Source organism: Acipenser ruthenus, chromosome 6 (assembly GCF_902713425.1).
Source record: "Acipenser ruthenus chromosome 6, fAciRut3.2 maternal haplotype, whole genome shotgun sequence".
NCBI classification, from domain to species: Eukaryota; Metazoa; Chordata; class Actinopteri; order Acipenseriformes; family Acipenseridae; genus Acipenser; species Acipenser ruthenus.
Window position 1 is genome coordinate 29,763,894 of NC_081194.1, and position 21,777 is coordinate 29,785,670.

At 35.7% G+C, this 21,777-nt stretch overlaps 1 protein-coding gene across 7 annotated transcripts in view; it reads right to left on the bottom strand.

The window, feature by feature from the left end:
• Positions 1-21,777, bottom strand: part of esrrga (estrogen-related receptor gamma a) — a 256,814-nt gene that overhangs the window by 61,563 nt on the left and 173,474 nt on the right. For 2 of the 7 annotated variants that reach the window (XM_034018871.3, XM_034018868.3), the window contains exon 1: positions 21,383-21,609. The exons of 3 other annotated variants lie outside the window; for them this stretch is intronic. In XM_034018871.3, the coding sequence (XP_033874762.1) occupies positions 21,383-21,438 (56 nt within the window). In that variant the 5' untranslated portion in view covers positions 21,439-21,609. Of the gene's footprint in view, positions 1-13,480; positions 13,500-21,378; positions 21,611-21,777 lie in introns of those variants that run through there. 2 more of the 7 variants (XM_034018873.3, XM_059025330.1) reach the window with 2 other exon arrangements.

The following is a 21,777-nucleotide window of genomic DNA, read 5'->3' on the forward strand; positions in this document are numbered from 1 at the left end:
GAAAACGCCGGCACAGGCGCTCAGGTTTTATTCACAAACAAACAGAAAACGAAAGTAAAATTGGTCATGTGACGTTACCAGCGATGGTAACGCACAGAGGACAGATACAGCAAGCTGTACAAAAGGCAAAATAAAACACAGTACAAAAACTACAAATAAAAGGTGCCCCAGAGGGCGAGCGCTAGCTTTAAAACGAGGTGTCCTGCTCCAGGAACCGGCTACACTACGTAACCCTCGCTATACATCACATGGGATCACAATCCCCTAACTAACCTACTCATGAGCCGGTATTCATACAACGACTCCTGCTGCTTCATACGGCCTTGGCTGGGCATTGCCTTCACAAGCACCACTTGCAGTCTCAGGGTTGCGTAGCTGTCGTTCCTGCAGTGCGGACCCTCTCCTCCCGAGCATACGCCGCTCCCCTCTGGCATGGCGTTACAGTCGCCTCGAACCATCTCCAACGGATGCTTTTGAACTGACGGACACTCAAACAAGACCCGCCCACCTACTGATTGGGGTCCAGCACAGCCAATCACTTGCTGCCCTTCCCCTCAACCAAGCCTAGCAGGCAACAAGTCTCAATCGAGCGCCCGTCTGTAAAACAATAATTCAATTAAACAAATCAACTCCAAAACGACACACAATAAACCCATTTCCCCATACAAATGATACCAACACTAAATACACACGTGCAGGGCAATCGCCCTGCTACAGTATTGTATTTAAAAATGATGCAATCTAACTGTATAGAATGTTTGTCTTTTAAAATAGTTATTCCCCTTTATTATCTACATTCTGTAGGAAGCAATTACTACAGGAAAATTAAATAAAAGACATTTTATTTAATGGTATTTAATTAGCCTTGTTAATTAAATACCATTCTTTTTAATGTACTTATTACAGAACCTGTGAAAATGCTGTATTTATAAAGTCATATGCAAACTGGTGCGTTGATGAACATGGCTCATAATTCTGAAACTTTAAGGTAGGTGGGTTTTACTGCTGTGTTACGATTTTCTTCAGGTTAAAATTTGACCCAACCTCATTAACTCATCCCACTCATCGTTGAGGAATTTGAAGTCTTGTCTATAAAAGTATTAATCAACATGGAATTCAATAATGAAAGGGGAATGGGTTAATTTCTGGGTCAGATTCTGTCCCACCCTCATTTTGAATATGTTCTATTTTGCACTGCCACCGAAGTAAGGTGCTTCAAAACCTGCTAATGTTAATCATCTCCATCTTTGACAAATTAATGGGTTGTCCTTGCCAACAAAACTCTGAAAAGTGGAGGAAAGGATAAAAAAAAACACCTACACTGAAAGCAGAACCCAATCAGAGTGATTCTTTATGCTCCTGTGACAGAAATGAGATGCAGTGTTAGTTTTTCTGCTTTGTAATATTAAGTGTAATTCACTTCTCTTCTGTGGTACACAATGTGTAAAAATAATATTGATCAGTAAAGTACGGAATGGGTGCAATGGAAATAAAATAGCTATAATTTGTTGCTTATAATTTGTTTTTGGTAAAGGAGAAAGGATTTGCTTCTAGAAGTGTCCACAGAGAATTTATATATATATATATATATATATATATATATATATATATATATATATATATATATTTTTTTTTTTTTTATTGAAGCAATGCATCACAAATCAACAGTGAAACAATTTGGGAAAACATGGACACTTGGCAGTGACAGGGTGTCATTATACCGTTTGACGGATTCAGTGCTTTGACAACTATAGAGCCAAACATGTAATCATTACATTAAGGTGCAGAGACGGGGGAGGAATAAGTGCCATAAGTGCCATTTCTTCAGAAGAAAGTGCTTTTATATAGTTCCTAATACACACAGCAAGGTAATGCAGTTATTTTGTGTCAGAAGGGAACACCTGTGTGATACAGTACAAGGGTTTACTGTAGCTCCCCAGATTTTAATTCAGAATTGCAGTCAAATGTGTGGAAATTTAGTTATGTCATGAAAGGGTCAAATTAAATCTGTGGATGATAATCATTTCAAATATATTAAGTGCTGTAGAAAGGAATGTATTTTGTTCTGTAGTTCCTTGATATTTTGACACAATTTAAAACTAAACATCCAAATTAAAGTGGGCAACATTTTATTCATGGGGGAGAGAAAATGTGTCAAAAGGCTGCCCCACCTATGACTTTCTGATCCAACTCTAAACGTATTGCTTCTGTATTTACTAAATTACAGGCAACTACCACTGTTCATTCATTTGTACACAGGGTATCACATTCAAAACAGTGGGAGGAGGAGCACTGTTTTTCTGTGTCTAAAAATATACCGTACATCCAAATCCTTTCCCCTAGCGCTGGGAGATCAATTGTTACAACATTACTAGGTTGGAAAGTAGTAATTCACTTCATTGTCAATGACTGGCTGCAAAATAACACCTCTGATTACATGCAATCAATGTGATAATGGCAAAAACACATTTATGCAATGGGATTGTGGACCATAAAAACGTTTCTAACGTGCTAGGTGAGACAGCCAAATGTTCTAATCTGGAATTAATAAAAAAACAACACATCATTTAAATGTGTACCTCACAAGTTAAAATGAGATTACCAGCAGTGCACAATTAGATTTGAACAGTCTTTCTGTATTTGATTCATTCTGTCTGTGATACAGGTACACTGCTGAAGTTTACTCTGAAAAAAAAGAAATCATAGTAATATGCAGTAAATTATACAGAGGCTTTCAGCAGCTTCGTGGTGTGTTCCATTTCAGATTACCTAAAGCGGGATACTGAGGCCAGCACACCAAGAGAAGGGCTATATGCCATTATATTGTACATTAATTTTGTTTAAGTACAAACAATTCCACTGGCATGCCACCAGTGTGCACTTCTAAAATGGCAACCCCATGCTGAGACTAATTCTATATATTTTAATACATTGGGGCACAGTATGGGGGATTTTGACAAAGAAAAAGAAAAAACAGGTTATTGCCATACAGACAGCTTTTCAATTGATGTACCACTACCAGCAGGGGCAAATGAATTGTGTTCCAGTATATAATTTTTTTAATGGTTGGATTTACTTTTTAACACCCACACAAACTATATACAGTATAGTTTATAAAAACCAATGTAGTGTAATATTAATTAAATAAAAAATATTGTTTGCCAATGTGAAAACTTTAAAAAAACAGGTGCCACATATTCTATGTCTTTCTATATCTTAATAAAACCTAGCCTTATTAAAGTACTTGAATACTGTATAGGGATTCTCCCCTTCTGTTTTTCATGCATGTGGAAAACCTTGGACCACAAAGGATTAAATTAAGTTTCCCCTACAGATAAGGTTACTGCACCTTCCAAAGACCCTTTGTCCAATGTCAACACTATTCAGCACAGGGCTTGGTGAGTTGCAGGCTGGTGTTTCAATACAATCGGTGTTTAAATGTTTGTCCCCGACATGTTACACCATATTGTCAGTTAGTAGCAGGGAGTCACCAACTTGTTGCTAAACCACATTTCATTTGACTGCGATTAGGAAGATGCCTTTTCGCTCAGTGACCGTCAGCTTGGTACTTATTAGGATCTTTTTATTTCCATTTACTTTCTTCTTTTTGTCTCTTTTTCACAATGTGCAATTTTATGCGCTTCGGTTTCAGCAATAAAAAAGTCAGTCGAACTGGAAACATTTGCTTGCTAATGAGTTTGTGGGTGAGTATTTGTGCTTTCAGAATGCTTTAAAGTTACACAGCAGTTCATTTGTATCAATCAATGGGCTCTGATATTATTGCTGTACCGGAAATGAGACAGCCCAGTGTTTTTCTTAATCAATAAACATTACTTTTTTTGTTCAAAGGGTAATCTTGTTTTTAAAATAGTACAATGCCAACTCTATGTTACACATTTAGCGGTGCTGGATCACACTGATCTGGTTCTGATAAGTCTCCATGTGTTGCAGCAAACACTCTTGAAGTTTGACAACTTGCTGTGCAGTTTAGATCCAAATCTTGATGATTTAGGTAATTTAGTTGCAACAGCTCTGCAGATAAATTCAGCACAACAATGTATTATCGTTATCAGCCTTGATGCAGCTCAATGAGAACAAGATTGATTAAAACATCAAACTTTTTTTTTTGAAGATCCTATCGAATGCATTTAATATCAGTGTTAAGACAAATGCTCTACATGAACACGTGTATATAAAATGCACCTCAGTGAAACAGACCTCTAGGATTATTTAGTTTCAGTCAGTTATCATCAAGGATAATTGTATTGTGGATTTTTATAAACAGATATGTCCGTTTATATTTTGTATTTATTGTCAAAGAAAAGCCAGACAAAACATTAAAAACATTAAAAACTTTAAGAAGTTTGTACATGTAGTAAGGATCTGTATCATGTTGGATATATAAATACTACCTCCACTCCACCCCACCCTGCTGTGGAAAATCAGCAAAGGTTTAAATTTTTCAATAAATAACATGCTTATAGACAGACTATTCTATAATCTAGGATGCCCTATCAGTTTACTGTAAGACTGAACTATACGGTTCAAATATGGAAACATGAACTGCCGTTCAAATGAAATAAAATTGGACATAAGAATAGTAAAAAAAAAAAAAGTCTGGATTAAAAACACATTTTATTAAAGAATATGAAAAGGGATTTTCCTCCAAGAAAATATGACATGCCTTAAAAAAGAGGTTGTTTTCAGCGACTGGAGCGGGAAAGCTGCGTCTTTAACCAGATCAGATTCTCGAAATTGGCTGTCAAGACGGGATTGTTGTGATTTATACCTGTCTATCAAGCGCAAGGATATGCAGCAAGCTGCTGCCACTGCCTTCCATTCACAAAGCATCTTAAATTTGAACAGCACCATCTGTTGCCAAATCTAATTCACATTCCCTGGTTTAGTTCTGTAATACTAATTCTACCACTCTTGCTTAATGTGACTGCATCCTCTTGGCAGGCCCCTACTACCAACCTGAACTTTACTTATTTGCTTATTTATTTTCCTGTCCATAACATTAATTACAACCAAAAAACAAAGGGCAGTCCTAAGTCTGAAATAATGTTATTACATTAAGACTTATAAGTGACTGCAAAATTAGTCTATATACTCAATGTACAGTGTAGATGGCACATTTGACAGAAAAAAGGGTGACTCCTCTGATCAGTTGAATAATCTATAATGTTAAATCTCATCCCGCAAAAATCAGATCCCTATACCCGAGGCATTTTGCAGGTGAACTCTAGAGTTTAAATAGTTAGCTCCTGATTATTCAATTAATAACTGACTATTTCAGGAAAGTCTTTTGTGAAGTATAAAATATACTCTGTTCCCGACAAGTAACCATTTTGCAGCTTTAAACAAGTGTGTTAGATTCTGGAAGATGTTAGATGATAGTCCTTTTGACTTTAACTGTACTGGACATGTTTGAGTACTTGAGGGGAAATTGCCATTGGGCTTCCAAATCTGATTATCCTTATTAAAACACCAGCAAAGAAAAATACATACATATCATTGACAGACATCAAGCTCGAGGAATTCAGATTAATGCTTAAAAAAAGGAAATTCACACATAGTTGAATAATAGTCCATGCTATAAACCAGTCAAATCTTCTTTGTAGCTCCACTGAAAAGCTCTTCATTTCCTGATCTGCGTGAAGACAATCTAGTTTATTACACGTCTAGTACATTTACAGTAACAAGCTATTCTCCTGACAAATTAATCACTTTCCAAGTGCTTTATCATATAAATAAAATATCACCTCTAGAGAGAAATAAGCTAAATCAGTTGATTCAACCCATCTATCAGGCAAATCGCAATCACCTCCATAATTGCACAGAAACAGATGGAGTTTTTTTCGGCTGACCTGAAGACCGCACTTTTGCCTTACTGGATCCGGGTGCCTCGAGGTGCAGATTATTTGAAGAGAGAGCACGCGCAGCATGTGGTGTGGTGATCAGAGCATCTTGGGAGCTGTAGTCTGACTTGAGAGAGGCTACCTGCTGTCACAAAATGCTGCGGAAAAGATTGCTGTGTTTACAGCTCAATTTCTCAGCACAGCTGGTGGGACCGGCGCTGGGCCAGGAATCAGTGTCCAAGTGTGCCAGTGACATCTTTATTTCTTACCAGGATTTTATTTTTTATTTTAGCCTCTAAAGCATTGACTCAAGATTTTTTATTTTTTATTAATACAATGTTCAAATTTCCAACTTCGTGAAAAATGTTCATGTGCCAAAAACAGTTACAGTAAATTCTGATTTTTTTTTTACATGATGCAAAACAAACCTTACTTGATGCCTTACTCTTAATCTTTCTATTGTGGATAAAACTTAGTCTCCTTCTAAAGAATCAAACCAGGACCAACAACACTGTATCACCTTACTAAGAATCCTATTTAATCCTATTTAATGCCCACCTGGATGAACATTTTACCAGACTACTGCATATTCCTTAACATACAGAAAACGTTCTAGATAAAGACTGTTACTACATACCTGTACACAGTAGAAGTGACAAACTAATTATTTTAAAAAAATAAAATAGTTATTTTTAAAAAATGTCTATGGGACAGTCTCATTCAGTTCAACAAGGTTACAATGCATATCATGGCTTCCCTGCTTTTGGCAAAAGTCTCCCATCTGGCACACGAGAATGCCACGGCAGAAACTTGAACTTGAGTTTTGCATGTGAATTGACTGTAATAGGTTTGACCCAGACTAACCTTAACAATCCAATTCACGTAATTCCCTTTGAAGCCTGCAGTCACAGGCAAAGCTTCTCTTTTTAAAGGGTTTTTGCTTAAAATCCAATACGGCCCGTGCATAAGAAATTCTGTGACGGACAAATTGTTATCGGTGATGGAAAAACAGTTCTTGATAATGTAAAACAGTGGCTTACTGGTAGAAAATACAGGGAACATCTTTAGTTGTCAGCTGTACAATGGCATTATAGATGATGGATGAGTGCAGTCTAAAAATATATTCAAGGAGAAAAATGTAAATGCAGTATGTGTGTGTGTGTATATATATATATATATATATATATATATATATATATATATATATATATATACACATTGTCAGAGCAGAAGGAAGCAAGTTTTCTTACAGGACAACCTTGTACTTGGCTTGACTCATGCCAAAGCTGCCCGATTCCAGCCTTGCTGAAGCACCCCCAGATCATCACCGATCCTCCACCACATTTCACAGTGGGTGCGAGACACTGTGGCTTGTAGGCCTCTCCAGGTCTCCATCTAACCATTAGACAACCAGGTGTTGGGCAAAGCTGAAAATTGGACTCACCTGGGGGTGCTTCAGCAAGGCTGGAATCGGGCAGATTTGTCTTTGTGAAGGACGCATGAATCAAGCCAAGTACAAGGTTGTCCTGGAAGAAAACTTGCTTCCTTCTGCTCTGACAATGTTCCCCAACTCTGAGGATTGTTTTTTCCAGCAGGACAATGCTCCATGCCACACAGCCAGGTCAATCAAGGTGTGGATGGAGGACCACCAGATCAAGACCCTGTCATGGCCAGCCCAATCTCCAGACCTGAACCCCATTGAAAACCTCTGGAATGTGATCAAGAGGAAGATGGATGGTCACAAGCCATCAAACAAAGCCGAGCTGCTTGAATTTTTGCGCCAGGAGTGGCATAAAGTCACCCAACATCAATGTGAAAGACTGGTGGAGAGCATGCCAAGACGCATGAAAGCTGTACTTGAAAATCAGGGTTATTCCACCAAATATTGATTTCTGAACTCTTCCTAAGTTAAAACATTAGTATTGTGTTGCTTAAAAATGAATATGAACTTATTTTCTTTGCATTATTCGAGGTCTGACAACACTGCATCTTTTTTGTTATTTTGACCAGTTGTCATTTTCTGCAAATAAATGCTCTAAATGACAATATTTTTATTTGGAATTTGGGAGAAATGTTGTCAGTAGTTTATAGAATAAAACAAAAATGTTCATTTTCCCCAAACACATACCTATAAATAGTAAAACCAGAGAAACTGATAATTTTGCAGTGGTCTCTTAATTTTTTCCAGAGCTGTATATATATATATATATATATATATATATATATATATATATATATATATATATATATTCAGTGTCAAACTACCAGAACTACCAGCAAATAGAAAAATAGGCCTACTGTGGTAACCAACAAGTAGCTATAAGACATAAGCTGTTTGTGTGTTCTTGTGGTATGTGCATCATGTTTATTTTACATTAGTACTGGTTGATGACGATTAAACATATTCTGTGGTTTCCTTAAATATAGCAAATCTACAAGGGACTATATGCTTTAGTTTTAACATGAAACAAAACTTTTGCATACTATATCATTCTGAAACGTATACTGGTCCTCTATGAGCGGTATAGTCTACTGTAGGTGCACATTGGGGAAAACATTTTCCCCTCAAATGCTGAAGACTGAAATCATGTAGATTCCTTTCATTACAGATTTGAAACATTCTGTATCACTTTGACTGGTGCCATGGCTCACATACTTTAGAGTTTGAAATTATTCAAGTGTAGGAAGGGGTTAACCAGTATACCCAGAACCAATCATTGTACATGTACCCAAAACAATGATTCCCCTTTAACCTCAACAGTAAAAGCACCAAAGGCTCTAGCCACATCTGGCTATATTTTATACGCAAATCAGCCAGCACTAAATCTAGATAAAACTCACTGTCTTGTAATCTGCACAGTGATCTCCATACATCTAAATCTATATGCTAATCGGGATCTTTCAAGCATTTAACACATTCCTTTGCATCTGTGCAGTGAGCTCCCTCCCCTTTTTTCTCTCCCCCTCCCTTCCCTCTCCATTTCTGTCTCACTCCTTGTCTCTTTATTCGGGTTGGCAGCCTAAATAATTCACACTGCCTGCCGGCCTTCCTCCCCGACTCCCCGATGCTCCTCCACCGCAGCCCCACAATGAGAACCCGGGAGTAAACCAGATGGACAAACAAATGCAGCAGGTGGGACAGATGGCAGGCCTCCCCACCCGATGCTGGCTGGCTGCAGCTGGCTCTTCCTTCCAGGTACATTAGCATCCGACCAGCAGAAAGAAAAACAAAATCCAATGCATACTGTCGAAATTAGTTAAAGTAAACAGATCACCACTGCCAACAGGCTATTTGCAAAACAACCTAGTATAATCAGGAAGCATCCGATTCTAGAGCCCTAATCCCTCACAAGATCAGTCACTATCTATCTATATATGAACTGTACCCACGCACACACACATATATATCAGCCTGGGTCACTTCCAAAAGATAGGGCCTTTTCTCTTTTAGTCAGACCAACAAATAGGGTATATAATAAATGTTTTATAGCTCAGCATTTGTGCATCATCGTAATTCCAGACCTTTTGAGGAATTTGGGACTCTGGCAAAAAAAAAAATCTCTTTGATCTGCATTTTTTTTTTTTTTTTTAAATACCCAACATAATATACAGAATTCCTGCTCGCATTTTTTAATTATTATATATTTGTATTATTTTAACAGATACAGATAACATGATTACAGTGCATGTGGGTTACAGTAGGGAAATGAGTGCACAAGCACATTAGATTTAATTTCTAAATTGCCTATTATGTAAAGTTATCTGTTTGACAGTTACCAATGTAAATTAGCATCAGACTGGAATTCTGAAAGTGACACTGGCAATCTTAACCATTGTATTGAGTGAAGGTGAAGTTTCATTATGTTTTTTTTTTTTAAAGACTGAACAGCAAATACAGTAACTTTTAGACATGAAAATAGGATAGACCATGTATATCTTAGATGTGTGATAAAGTAGTAATTATCTTAGACCTGATCTTATCACACTACAACTCCTATACTATATAGTGTCAACAATAACGGGAGTAAGATAAAACTGGAACCCTACTGTAATTAAAAAATTATTTTACAATAAAGGCCCTAAAAATGTAACTCTTGTATTATGAGTCTACTGCATATATGTATATGCTTTGGTCTGCAATAGGCATGCCATCACAACCTGTTTCTGCCACCATTGACTGGCAGGCAGCCATTTGATTCCCAGTGAAGGACCATTCATTCCCTTGCAGCTGAAGGGCTGCCACTCACCTCAACACTGAGCAGACTGACCCCTCTGCCCTGCATAATCCTGATCTAGAAGGCCAAAAAATAAAAACCCACTAATGCCGACCATACTAGGAATAAAAAGGTTTTGAAAGGGGAAGGAAATGCCAGTCACTCATTACATAGTTGCATACTGCATGACGCATAACAATAAGCCACTAATCCCTATTGTCTTTCACTCCAAATATAGGTTTCTATATATTGTATACTCTCTAGGTACAGCATAGAGCAGTGATATCACCAGAAAGATAAAATAAAAAAAAAACTCCATACCCCCCCTTTTAAAAATAAATAAATAAATGAATAAAAAATAATAATAACAATCAATAAAATAAAAAAAAACTTTATTTAAGCAGTTGACATGTGCTTGACCCAGAAGGTAAATTTGAAGTACAAATTTGAAGTAAAAACGAACAAAGACCAGAGCAACGTTATAAGTGAAAAAGTAATTGTTTTTCTTCTCTTCTACTATTTATATTTTTGTTGTATGGTAAAGTTCAATTGATGTCTTCCTGACCTATATTTATACAGGAGCTGACAGAAAATCCTGCTGGAAGATTAATAAATCTATCCTCTAAAGTAACGAAGCAGTGCCTACTCTTCTCTTATGCATTGGCATTGCAGACATATTTCCAAAGCTTAAAAAGAACGACTAACAGTCATTCTGGGAGTGTGTCGTGTGCTACAGTCTTACTAATTAAGAGTGGAGCCTCCCTAAATCTGCCTTTCTCTTCACCTCACTGGACACACTCGATGTCATTATCCACACGGCCTAGATCCTCCAACAAGTACTGCATACCAGGTAATTACAGTAATCACTCACATCATTCATGGTTGGTCCATCATTTAGGATTCAAAATTATCCTGTAATATTCCACTACAGCTCTTCTATTTTAATTATTTAGTATTTTTTTTTTTTATTCATACATTTAAATTGAAATATATGAATAAAAAAAAATGCCTTTGAAAGTACATTAGTTCAAATTTTGCTTTACAATGTTTAACTAAGGGTACTGATAGATGGAGGCAGAGGCAGGGCAGCAGTGTGGAGTAGTGGTTAGGGCTCTGGACTCTTGACCGGAGGGTTGTGGGTTCAATCCCCAGTGGGGGACACTGCTGTTGTACCCTTGAGCAAGGTACTTTACCTAGATTGCTCCAGTAAAAACCCAACTGTATAAATGGGTAATTGTATGTAAAAATAATGTGATATCTGTATAATGTGAAATAATGTATAATGTTATATGTTGTAACAATTGTAAGTCGCCCTGGATAAGGGCGTCTGCTAAGAAATAAATAATAATAATAAAAGAAAAACACCATGAAAAACTGGCTTCACTGATAATACTGTACAACAAGCTCAAGTTTGAACTAAACTACCAGTAAATCTCCACTGTCACATTGAAAGCAACAGGTTATACAAAATACAGGCTGTCGTTTGCTAACCTGCTGGTTTTGTTTTAGGAGCCAAAGGTTTTGTTGTTGCTGCTGTTTGTTACGTCTTTTAACCTGAGGGAGATAAAGGTGGGGGTTCAAAAAATACTGAATAGCTGTTTATTAAACAAACAGGCAGTAAGACCTAGTCCTGGTGTCCCCTATGGAGAAGCTGGGCTGTCTGTTTTTAGTATATACATTGTCACAGTGCTGGTCCTGTTCTGTGTGTTGACACCTGCTGCTGACTAGTTACCTGCTGATGTGCTGTGGTTAGAGCTGGATGAAACTTCTCTGTGGTTCTTGTAAAAAAAAAAATAATAATTAAAAAAGAAAGACAAGAAAACTGACAGAGTTGCAAGATATCTTAACAGATGAGAGCAGTAACTCTTGAGAGTTGGAGGCCTGGTTTTGTTAATTTGCTGTATTTCTATTTTGTATTTTTTGTTAAATCTAGTTGAAAGAATAGTAGATATGGACATTTCATTATTTGCTGCATCTGTTAAGTTGACAGCAAGATACTTTTGTATTTAATTGTGCTTAATACCACAACCTGCAGAGACTGTTAGGGCTGCACTGTGCTTAAAGGTGATTTGCTTTAAATGCAGGACAAACTGGGATGGGTTGCAAGTAAGCTTTAATGTATCATCTGAGCTTTAGTAGGGGATCTTGCATAATAAGTGGATTTTCTAGAGTATATGTGAATTATAAAAAAAAAAAAAGGTTCTGACCCTATTACAAATTAAAATGTTCTTTCTTCCTTTCTTTCTTTCTTGCTTTCTCTTTTTTTCTTTAAGGATGAAGGTAGTTTAACTGGAAACTGAGTGAACATATTATTAGACCTTTTCTTTTTTTTAAGAAACAATTGTGTTTCCTTTTTAGCTAACATAGGATATGACTTTTGTTAAGAAACTTGTAATTATCAAAAGGATTTCTAAAAAATAGTCTTTGGCTTTTCAAACAAGTTATCAATTGAACATTGTATCACATGAAAGAAAGGCCAACGAAAAGAAAGGCCAACGGCTACTGGTGGCAGTCGCCCATCACTGGGAATTCCAAGTAAACCTTTGGAGGACCCAACCTATTTGGGCCAATTGTTGCATTCAGCCTGTTAAATCAATCCACTCACTGTTACAATTAGTACAGTAACTGAAAGACTAACTAAGAATTAGTTATTGTTTTATTGAAGCCTTATCAAATCATATATCTGTAACACAGCCATTAAACAAACTTTAAGATTCCTGATAATGTACTCCGGCGTGCGACTGTTGAAACAAAGTGTATAAAATGTTTACTTTCGCTGGCATTTTCTTTGCCAGTCGATAAGCATGGTGCCAGTTAAGTCATTCAGACTTGTATCAGAATTTCAAAAGCCCTCACTCTCCATCACGCTTATCAGGCAGTATATAAACAGAGCAGTTACCTCAAAACAATGTACACTGTTTTATTATTCCAGGTCTATCAGATAAAAGCACAACTAAGTGTATTTACACACAATCATGGAAAGCAGAAGTGTTAATGCACACAAAAGTATGATTATTTTTCTTTTTACACATGATACAAAAAAAAACACAGGTCAATGTGTATTTTATTTCAATCCAAAGTTAAAAGCAGACACATTTTTACAATGAGTTTTATTTAACCTTAAATGTTTAAATGTTATTACTTATTTTATAAATTAACATATTTCTAATCCTTAACATTTCAAATTTGAAACACTACAATGCATCCATTTTTTTCTATTGTAGATTATTGTACTGTCTATGTTTTTTATATTTAGTTTTGGAAAAAAAAGCTACATATTCCATCCCTACCCGCTACCTCAGCTGTCATTTTAGAACAGAACAGCTGTTGAGGTGTGTTTGAAGTGGACATAAACCGCTTTGTTTTATTGGTCTAATAATAACAACAGGAATCATTATACAGTACCACACTGCAGAAGATGTATGTATACCACATCTGAAAAGAATCTGTGATGCAGCCAAAACCAGACTTCATTTCTAAAAAAAATAGAAAGCATGTTTGAATCCTTAAGCCTACGTTCAGTGCCAGTTTTGAATATTGGTCAAAGATTAAACAAACAAACAAAAAAGTGGCTCATTGAAGTGGACAAGGGAAGGAAAGGAAGGAACAAAAAGCAAGAGGAAATGGCCTTGATTTGAAGCAATAGTTATGCAAATCCACACAGTGCCATTTTGCATTTATTAGTACTAAACCTCCTTTCAATAGCAGTGAGATACTGGTAAAGAATAAAGGTTAATTTGGGCTGTTTTGCACTGTCCAGGGCTGTGCTTCACACAGGGCAGGAATCTTGTACCAGATGTCACAAAAAAAGAAAAATGATCTGACTATAAATGAAGATGGAAAACAGGAAGCTGTAAAGGGGATTCTGCATGGCCAGGCATTCGAAGGCACCGAGGGCAATGACATAGCAAAGCTCAGTCACAGAAGGTGGTCAACTGCTCCGACCGTTTATCTCAGCCTGCTAGGACTGGTCCCCATAGTAGCAGCAGCAGACTGCTTGCATAACATTATTATAATAGCTTATTAAAGCAAGCGTCCTGTCAATAAATTCTTATTAAGAACTCCAAATTAAGGTAAGATTTGTCCACAACAAAAAATAAAACGCTTCACTATAACACACAAAGTATAAACCAAATTGATGTTTAACCAAAAAAAAAAAAAAGAAATTGTAAAAATGTGTAGAAAGATATATGAAAGTGACAATAAAACTTTCAGCACATTCTTTAAAAGGCACTGTATATACCAGGGGATTTTAATGCTAGGCTGCTACCTGAACCCATTTCAGGCTTGTGACAGAGCTGCAAGTACAGAATGAGCCTTGTCAAGGATTAGCAGGGAGAACAATGAGATGAATTAAGCCAAGTGAGTGTGTCTGTGTGAGTGCCTGTGACACTGCGAGTGCTGAGAGAATCAGCCGAGTGTTGCTGTTCCATCTGTGAAGTCACAGACCCTTGATTGATTGGACAGGTGTCATTCTTACTAATGCAAAACAGTGGCACTGTGGATAGCCATGCTACCAGCTCTTTAGTCTTTAAAGGCCTGGTAAAGCTCAATAACTCCTACTAGTACAGATATATATATATATATATATATATATGTATATATATATATATATATATAAGGAGTGACAGAAAGCCTGCTAAATATGCTCTATAGGTAGGGGGAAATAAATATACAAGTATAATTTTAGAAATTCTCACAGAAATGTGACTTTGTGATAGACCAGTAGTAGCATAAAATGCTACAGCTCCATTCCACTATCCAAGGGTTAAAAAAAATCTATATGATGTAGTTTGGAGAAAAAGGATGTATGTGTTGGGATGCTTTTTTCTGTTGTCTTTTTTTTTTAATTTCTCTTTTGTTGCTTCTATAGCAGCTCTGTTTTTATGCTAATATTGCAATAAGGGGAATCAGGGAATCCACATCTTGCATACAAAGTGTACAGAATCAATTCCTGATTGCTGCATACTAGGTTTTCCGTGGTCTCTTATTTTGCTATCAAGAATATTATTTTAACTCCTTCTGCGCTTAGGTGATAGATGAGACAGGTGTAATTCCATACCACTGTACAACAACAGCTTCGCAGATCATACCAGATGGACTTTCTAATTTAATATGATGGGCCTTATATTGAAGTGATGGGCAGGGGTGACCGGATTTTGTAGGAATTCATTGCTTTATTCTCCAAATGGGATTGAGTTTAAAAAAATAAATAAATAATTGCAAGATTTCACAGCATTTTAAAGCATCATTACACTTTATAAAAACCTTGTTCCGTTCCAGTAAAGTTTTTGATATTGGGACTACCAATACAAGGAATTGGTTCATTTGTCAGCATTTATAAGAAATCTGTAAGATGACAAATGGAATGCTGTTTTGTTTCCTCCTGGGTATTCAAAGAACATTTTAATTCTATTGCCTTACTGAACATGTGCAGTCTAAGAAGCAACATCCTTCATATTCACATAGTTTCACTTTTTTTGTTAACATATCACTGCTGTAATTTTAAGTGACCATGGCAACAGATGCATTCTGTAAACAGATGGAAAGTGTATGAAAACATATTGATAGTTTACAAGTAAAAATATCCCTTTTAATTATGCTCGACCATTAAGATAGTCACTCATTGCATTGCCATGCTGAAAAAGTTTATAACTAGACAAAAAATCCAATTTCCAAAGCATTCCTATACATTGATATCCAAAGCTTTTCTTTATGTTACTTAAAAATTACACAAAAATGAAGAAAAAATAAATAAATTAAATACCGGCAAGTAATAATAATATGCTGGTTTAAATGATCGGCAACACATTGCAGAAACACATCCATCTCAACACACACAAAAAAAAAATTAAACTTCATTGTTAAATTTCAGTAGCTTTCTGCCAAACATAACAATTTAAAACACTATTGCTTACAGAATTTATTCATACCATATATGTTAGCTATTTAACAAAAGTAGATTTTGATGCACCAGATGGCACCAAAATGAGCAATGTGAATTATGTGTAAATTATATATATATATATATATATATATATATATATATATATATATATATATATATATATATATATATATATACACACACACTACATACAGGAGAAAACCCAAAGATGCAACAAATTGACCCACATTTCAGATGTCAGGGCAGTTTTTTGGGACACTTCTAAAATGGTCTCTGCCATTTGACTGCTGATAAAGATGGAATTATTTTGTTATGGGGAAGGAGTGGTGTATGACCTTAAAGGAGTTTACCTCACCGAGCACATCTTGTAACAGCTTGGGCTGATGTTGAAGAGAAGGGTGTGTGGTCAAGCAGAGCTAAAACGGCTCATCTGTGAAACTCTCTCTATCCCCTCAACTCAGCGCATGTTAATTTGCCTTCTTCTTAGCCATTTAAGTGACACGGAGATGAATTAAATATGTTACGTGATTCAAGTTGAAAAAACAAAAATTACAAAAAAGGATTTCTAGATGTAGAACGTGTTTGTGTATATATGCTGATTTACGAGAGAAAGTTTGCAAATAGATTGCAGCATGTATGCTTCAGTTTAAAGAATTGTGTTTGCCCTTTTATTTTGGACAGAAAAAAGGAAACAAATGTACTACTTAACTTACAGAGCCGGCAGTTTTAATTACAAATATTCTATTTATTTTCACAGTCTTTATTGACTGTATGATTGCACCACATCATATGTCACTACAGTCGATGCATACTGTACATATTATCATGCATACACAATTAAGTGCATGTTATGCTTAAGTACCAGTTTAAAGCATACGGGGGGGGGGGGGGCTCCAAAAATAACACACATTTAAATGATGGCATGCGTAGCAAAATAAGAGCAAGAATCAGGGAAGAATGTAAGTGAGGAGAATGTCAAGCTGCACAGTGTGCCGTCCTCGCACTATCAAACACACACATGAAGTATGATTGGGGACAGAGAGGCTAAATATTTCACTGTCACTCGCCGTCGAGAGCTGCAATTCATTTCTCCCTCTGCTTCAGGACAATGACAATTTAATACAAGGCCAGTGGATGTAAAAGAGATAAAAAAGCACAAACTAGGCCCTGCGTAATCACAGATTTCCTCTGGAGACTTTTACATCCCCGACACACACGGCGCTTCAGAGGATATCAACCTTTTATTGTTGTCTGCTTTCTCTGTGTCCCCAAGTGAAAGTGAGTCACAATGCTACACTTACTGGTGGATCTAATATACCTCAGTGGTTCCCATAAAACATGGATGGGCTACATAATCTAGCCTATTCACATGTAAATATTGCACTCCCACTCCAATGCTTAAAGTATTACCTAAAAAAGCAATCCATTTTGCAGAGCCAAATCAATTAAAACAATCTGGGTTTATCCTATTCCTGACCCTCTCATATAATTCGAGTGTAATCATGCATGAGTTTAAAAAAAAAAAAAAAAACACATCCAATTTAAAAATAACTAAAACGAATAAACCAAGTTTTGGATTTGTTTCATGAAATACATTTGCACTTTTTGTATACCTTTACATACTGAAATATCAAAGTGCTTTCTCTGATTTGTTTGTAATAGGTATTTCTCTAATATATGTTAAAACAGCACAGCAAATAAACATTTTCAAATATTTTTTTAAAATTTCAATTAACAGTAATATCATATTGTAAAATATGCTATTTTGCAACCTGTATAATATTAGAAACTGCTTAGTTCATTCATCATTGTATTCTAAAAGCCACTTCATGTTTTCTTCTCCAAATGATCTTAGACTACAAATGAACTGACAAGAAGATAAAAGATAATAACTGGTAATATCTTTATCTCCACTGAGAAATGATTTCTTATTAGGCATAAGGAAAACAATACAGTTGAAATACAGTTGTCCTATGTTTCCACATAAATGCAAATTTAACTCAGTATTTCAATATGTTTTAGCATAATTACACCATGTGTTCCCTAATTCGGGCTACAGACGTCTCATGTGGTATTTAAGTCTAATGCTATTGAAAAAGTAACACAAAATCGGATACATCTCTGTGAAGCCATCAATGATGGATGAAGTATAAATCACTGAAATTGACAAACAGGTCGTCTGACCGGGATGGTGGTGGGATAGGGGGGTTCATGGGGGGGGGGGGGCAGTTGCACCTTTTAAACAAAAGCAGAAAAATATAGCCTTTCAAGAGAATGACTGGCTACCCACAAGGGGGTTGCCTTTTAACTTGGGTTAATTACCTCTGGAATGCTTCAGTCTTTTTTTTTTTTTTAAATAAAGGGAAGTGGCAATAAACACACTGAAACAAGTTGAGTACTATAAATAAGAAAATACACACACACACACACACACACACACACACACAAAAGTATAGATAATTAGAAGAAGATGACAGGGCAGATTAATTCTGACAGTATAATTGAACTAGCATATTAAGTGAATGACTCCGTACTGTGATTAAATAAATTAAATTATCTTATTATCCTTTACTCATGTCCTAAAACTCAAATTCCACATTCTCCAATAAATTAAAACCCATTAAACTTACTTTAACATAGCTAACTGAGTGTCTCGTGGTGTATTTGTGTTTAAAGCCTACTGCTTTGGTTTAAAACTTTTTCTTAATGCAGCCTTTCAATGTGACTGTCTAAAGTGGTGACAACAAATGTATATTTCTAGAACATAGAATAAAATATGTATACAACACAGATTAATTATAATGATTAACTTGACTACAGTGAATGTACTTTAAAAAAAAACTAAAATAAATAAATAAATAAAATAAATTCCAATCAATGTTTACGGACATTTAATCGTTATAGCCTCCAGTTTATTGTACCTTGTATTGCAGGAGCACAAGCTTTAACTGATAAATAAGTGTATCAGTGTACACTGTTCTGAATATATATGGTACATCAGAAAAAAGTACTGACATGAAAGGAATTGTTATCAATATCAAACCCTTTCATTTTTTGCAACATTGAAATTACTCCAGCTCTGATTTTACTACTAAACATCATAGGGTGTGTACAAATAAATTTCTAATAGTCTCTCTATTTAATACTCTAAAATACACCTCACCTGCCAGGAAACCTAAAATGATAAAAACAAAAAAACAAAAAAATAAAAAAAATAAAATAAAAAATCACTGTACACATAACCTTCCATGTCACATATTTACCTTTTTTTTAAATTTTGAGCAAGCTACTATTATCCACATATTTAAACAGCGCGTTGGGATAGTAAGCCATCCTATTAATTGTTTACAGAGGCAGTGTTCTTTGAAATTTGAGAAAGTGTCATGTTTGTGTTCTGTTTTTGGTAGAAGTAGATTTTTTAACAAAAATACAATTCACAATTTAAATTACTGACAAGGACACTAAAGTGTCAAAAGCTTATTTTAATGTATATACAACATCCAATTTAAATACACTGTTCAGCAGCCATTCTACAGTAAATCACTTTTTGGGGGGCATTTTAACATTTTGTAACATCATTTTAATTGTTTTCAGGACTTCTAAATAGAAAAGGAATGTTTTACTTATCACTGGTCTTAAATCCAAATGAAGCTAAACACAATTTCAAATATTTACTAAACTTTACTAGAAAACAAGCTTGAAGAATCCATTTCTACAAGGATTTTGAGGCTTACAATGTTTTAATTATCCTAGTATGTACTTTCATTACAGATGTTAATCCACCAAAAGTGCCGAACACTGATACACCTTTTTTGTATTTTAAACAAGCCTCCGGAATGAACTGTTAGGACAGTTGCTTTTTTATATTATTACATTGACTCATGAAAGCAGCAGTGAATTAGTATTAAATCCTCTCCAATGCACAAAAAAGCATGTGCACAAATTTCATTTAAATGCATCTGCATTAAGGAGCTTATGTAGACCAAGCATGCAAATTAGCCTGAAGAGGATAAAGTCAACAAAACAGCTTAATAAAAGAGAAATAAAACTTCTTAGATTCAACAGTATTTTATACATTTACATATTTAACACAATTGTTATATCCAGCAGCGCAGTACGGCTAGACAGATTAAAAGAAGCACTGGCACACAGAGCCTATTCTAAACCCTAAGGGTTCTATAATGTCTATAAATAGGCATGTATGATACCTTTAAAATAGCCTATACTGTTAACGGTTTTGTATAAGTGTCACAAAAATGTAAACTAAACTGTTCCTGTGCTTCCTTAGCAGGACCATATTGTGTGCTACTAAAACAATTCTGTACTCTTAATTTCCACCTAAACAATATATGAAAACAGTAAGGGGAAATGTTACTATATGGATATGTTGTGTACAAGAAAAGTAGCCTTTTCAGTACTTCACCAAAGATTTAGTGTAATTCAGCTGTATATTTCTTAAAGGCACAAAACTACAAACAAGTATATATATATATTCTTTTTTTAAAAGGTGACTAAATACATATAATATTATTCTACTTCAGACTGTAATTGTTTTAGATGTAGTGCCTGATTGCTTGTTCAATATAATTAATTATACATTTCCATTGGTCACTTGGTATGATTTAAAAAAATAAACAATAAAAAAATAAAAAATAGTTTAGCCTCAGTTACCTTATTTTCAATTCAAAGTACCTTGTACTATAACAATGAAATACATTTAGAAAATCATTAACTAATGTAGCATATCAGTTATTTTTCTTTGCAAAATGCATTAACCTTATGCATAAAACATTCCAGTATGCTACTTCTTAATTCCAATTAGTTACTAGTAATACTCTACAGCTACCTTTGGCAGAAGTGCACTCACTGCTAAGGTAAACCTCACAGTTGCCTTTGCAGAGTAGTTTAGCTGTTATTCCCCCCCTATTTTAAACACTGTATCTTTAACATCTCTTGATCCACACTGGAAATATAGGATCCCGGTGTTGACACTGGGCCACACTATAAAACTCTTACTTCCAAATACATACTGTACTGTCAAGATATTTAATAAGAATCCTTCATTTTTTCTTCCTCACCGTACAGCTCACTGATTTACTTTGAAATATCTAAATGAATCAGAAGCATTTTACAGAAGGCTGTCAAAATGAAGGCAGGTGTACAAAGGTATAAATACAACACATAAAAACTCAAAATGAAAAGAAGTCTTACATCAATACAGCTGAAAGACTTTGACTCACAGGTAACTGCAATATGACAACCAACAGTGAAGCAGCACATTCAATTGAGAAACACAACGACAAGATTCACACAAGACATACAAAAAAACCCAAAGTTCAGTACAGCACAGTAAACACATTTATGCTATCTATGTTCTTATAATGAAAAAAGGTACCTACTCTTCTTCGTAGTGCAGGGAAAAACACTCGGGCAGGCAAACTTCTACCGAATCCATGTGCGCTCTGCAACCATAATTCGAGCAAACCCCCTCTATAAATCAAAGTTTTCCCTGACAGAGCAGTGCAATTAACACAAATGTTCTCCTGGTGACAAGCCTATAGGCACAGCCAGTTGGGACCAAAAGCTCTCGCACTTCTAATCAAGGACTTAAAGCCCAGATTGGAGCTTATTAATATGAAGTAGGGCTTTACATATGCAGTCCCACTGGTCCAGCCAGACATTAGATTGGTGGCTTCCTAGCCAATCAGAGATGGACAGGACACTGACTACACAGAGGGAAGGGATCTGTGCAGGTGGAGTGGGAGGAGAGAGACAAAGAGCGAGAGCGAGAGAG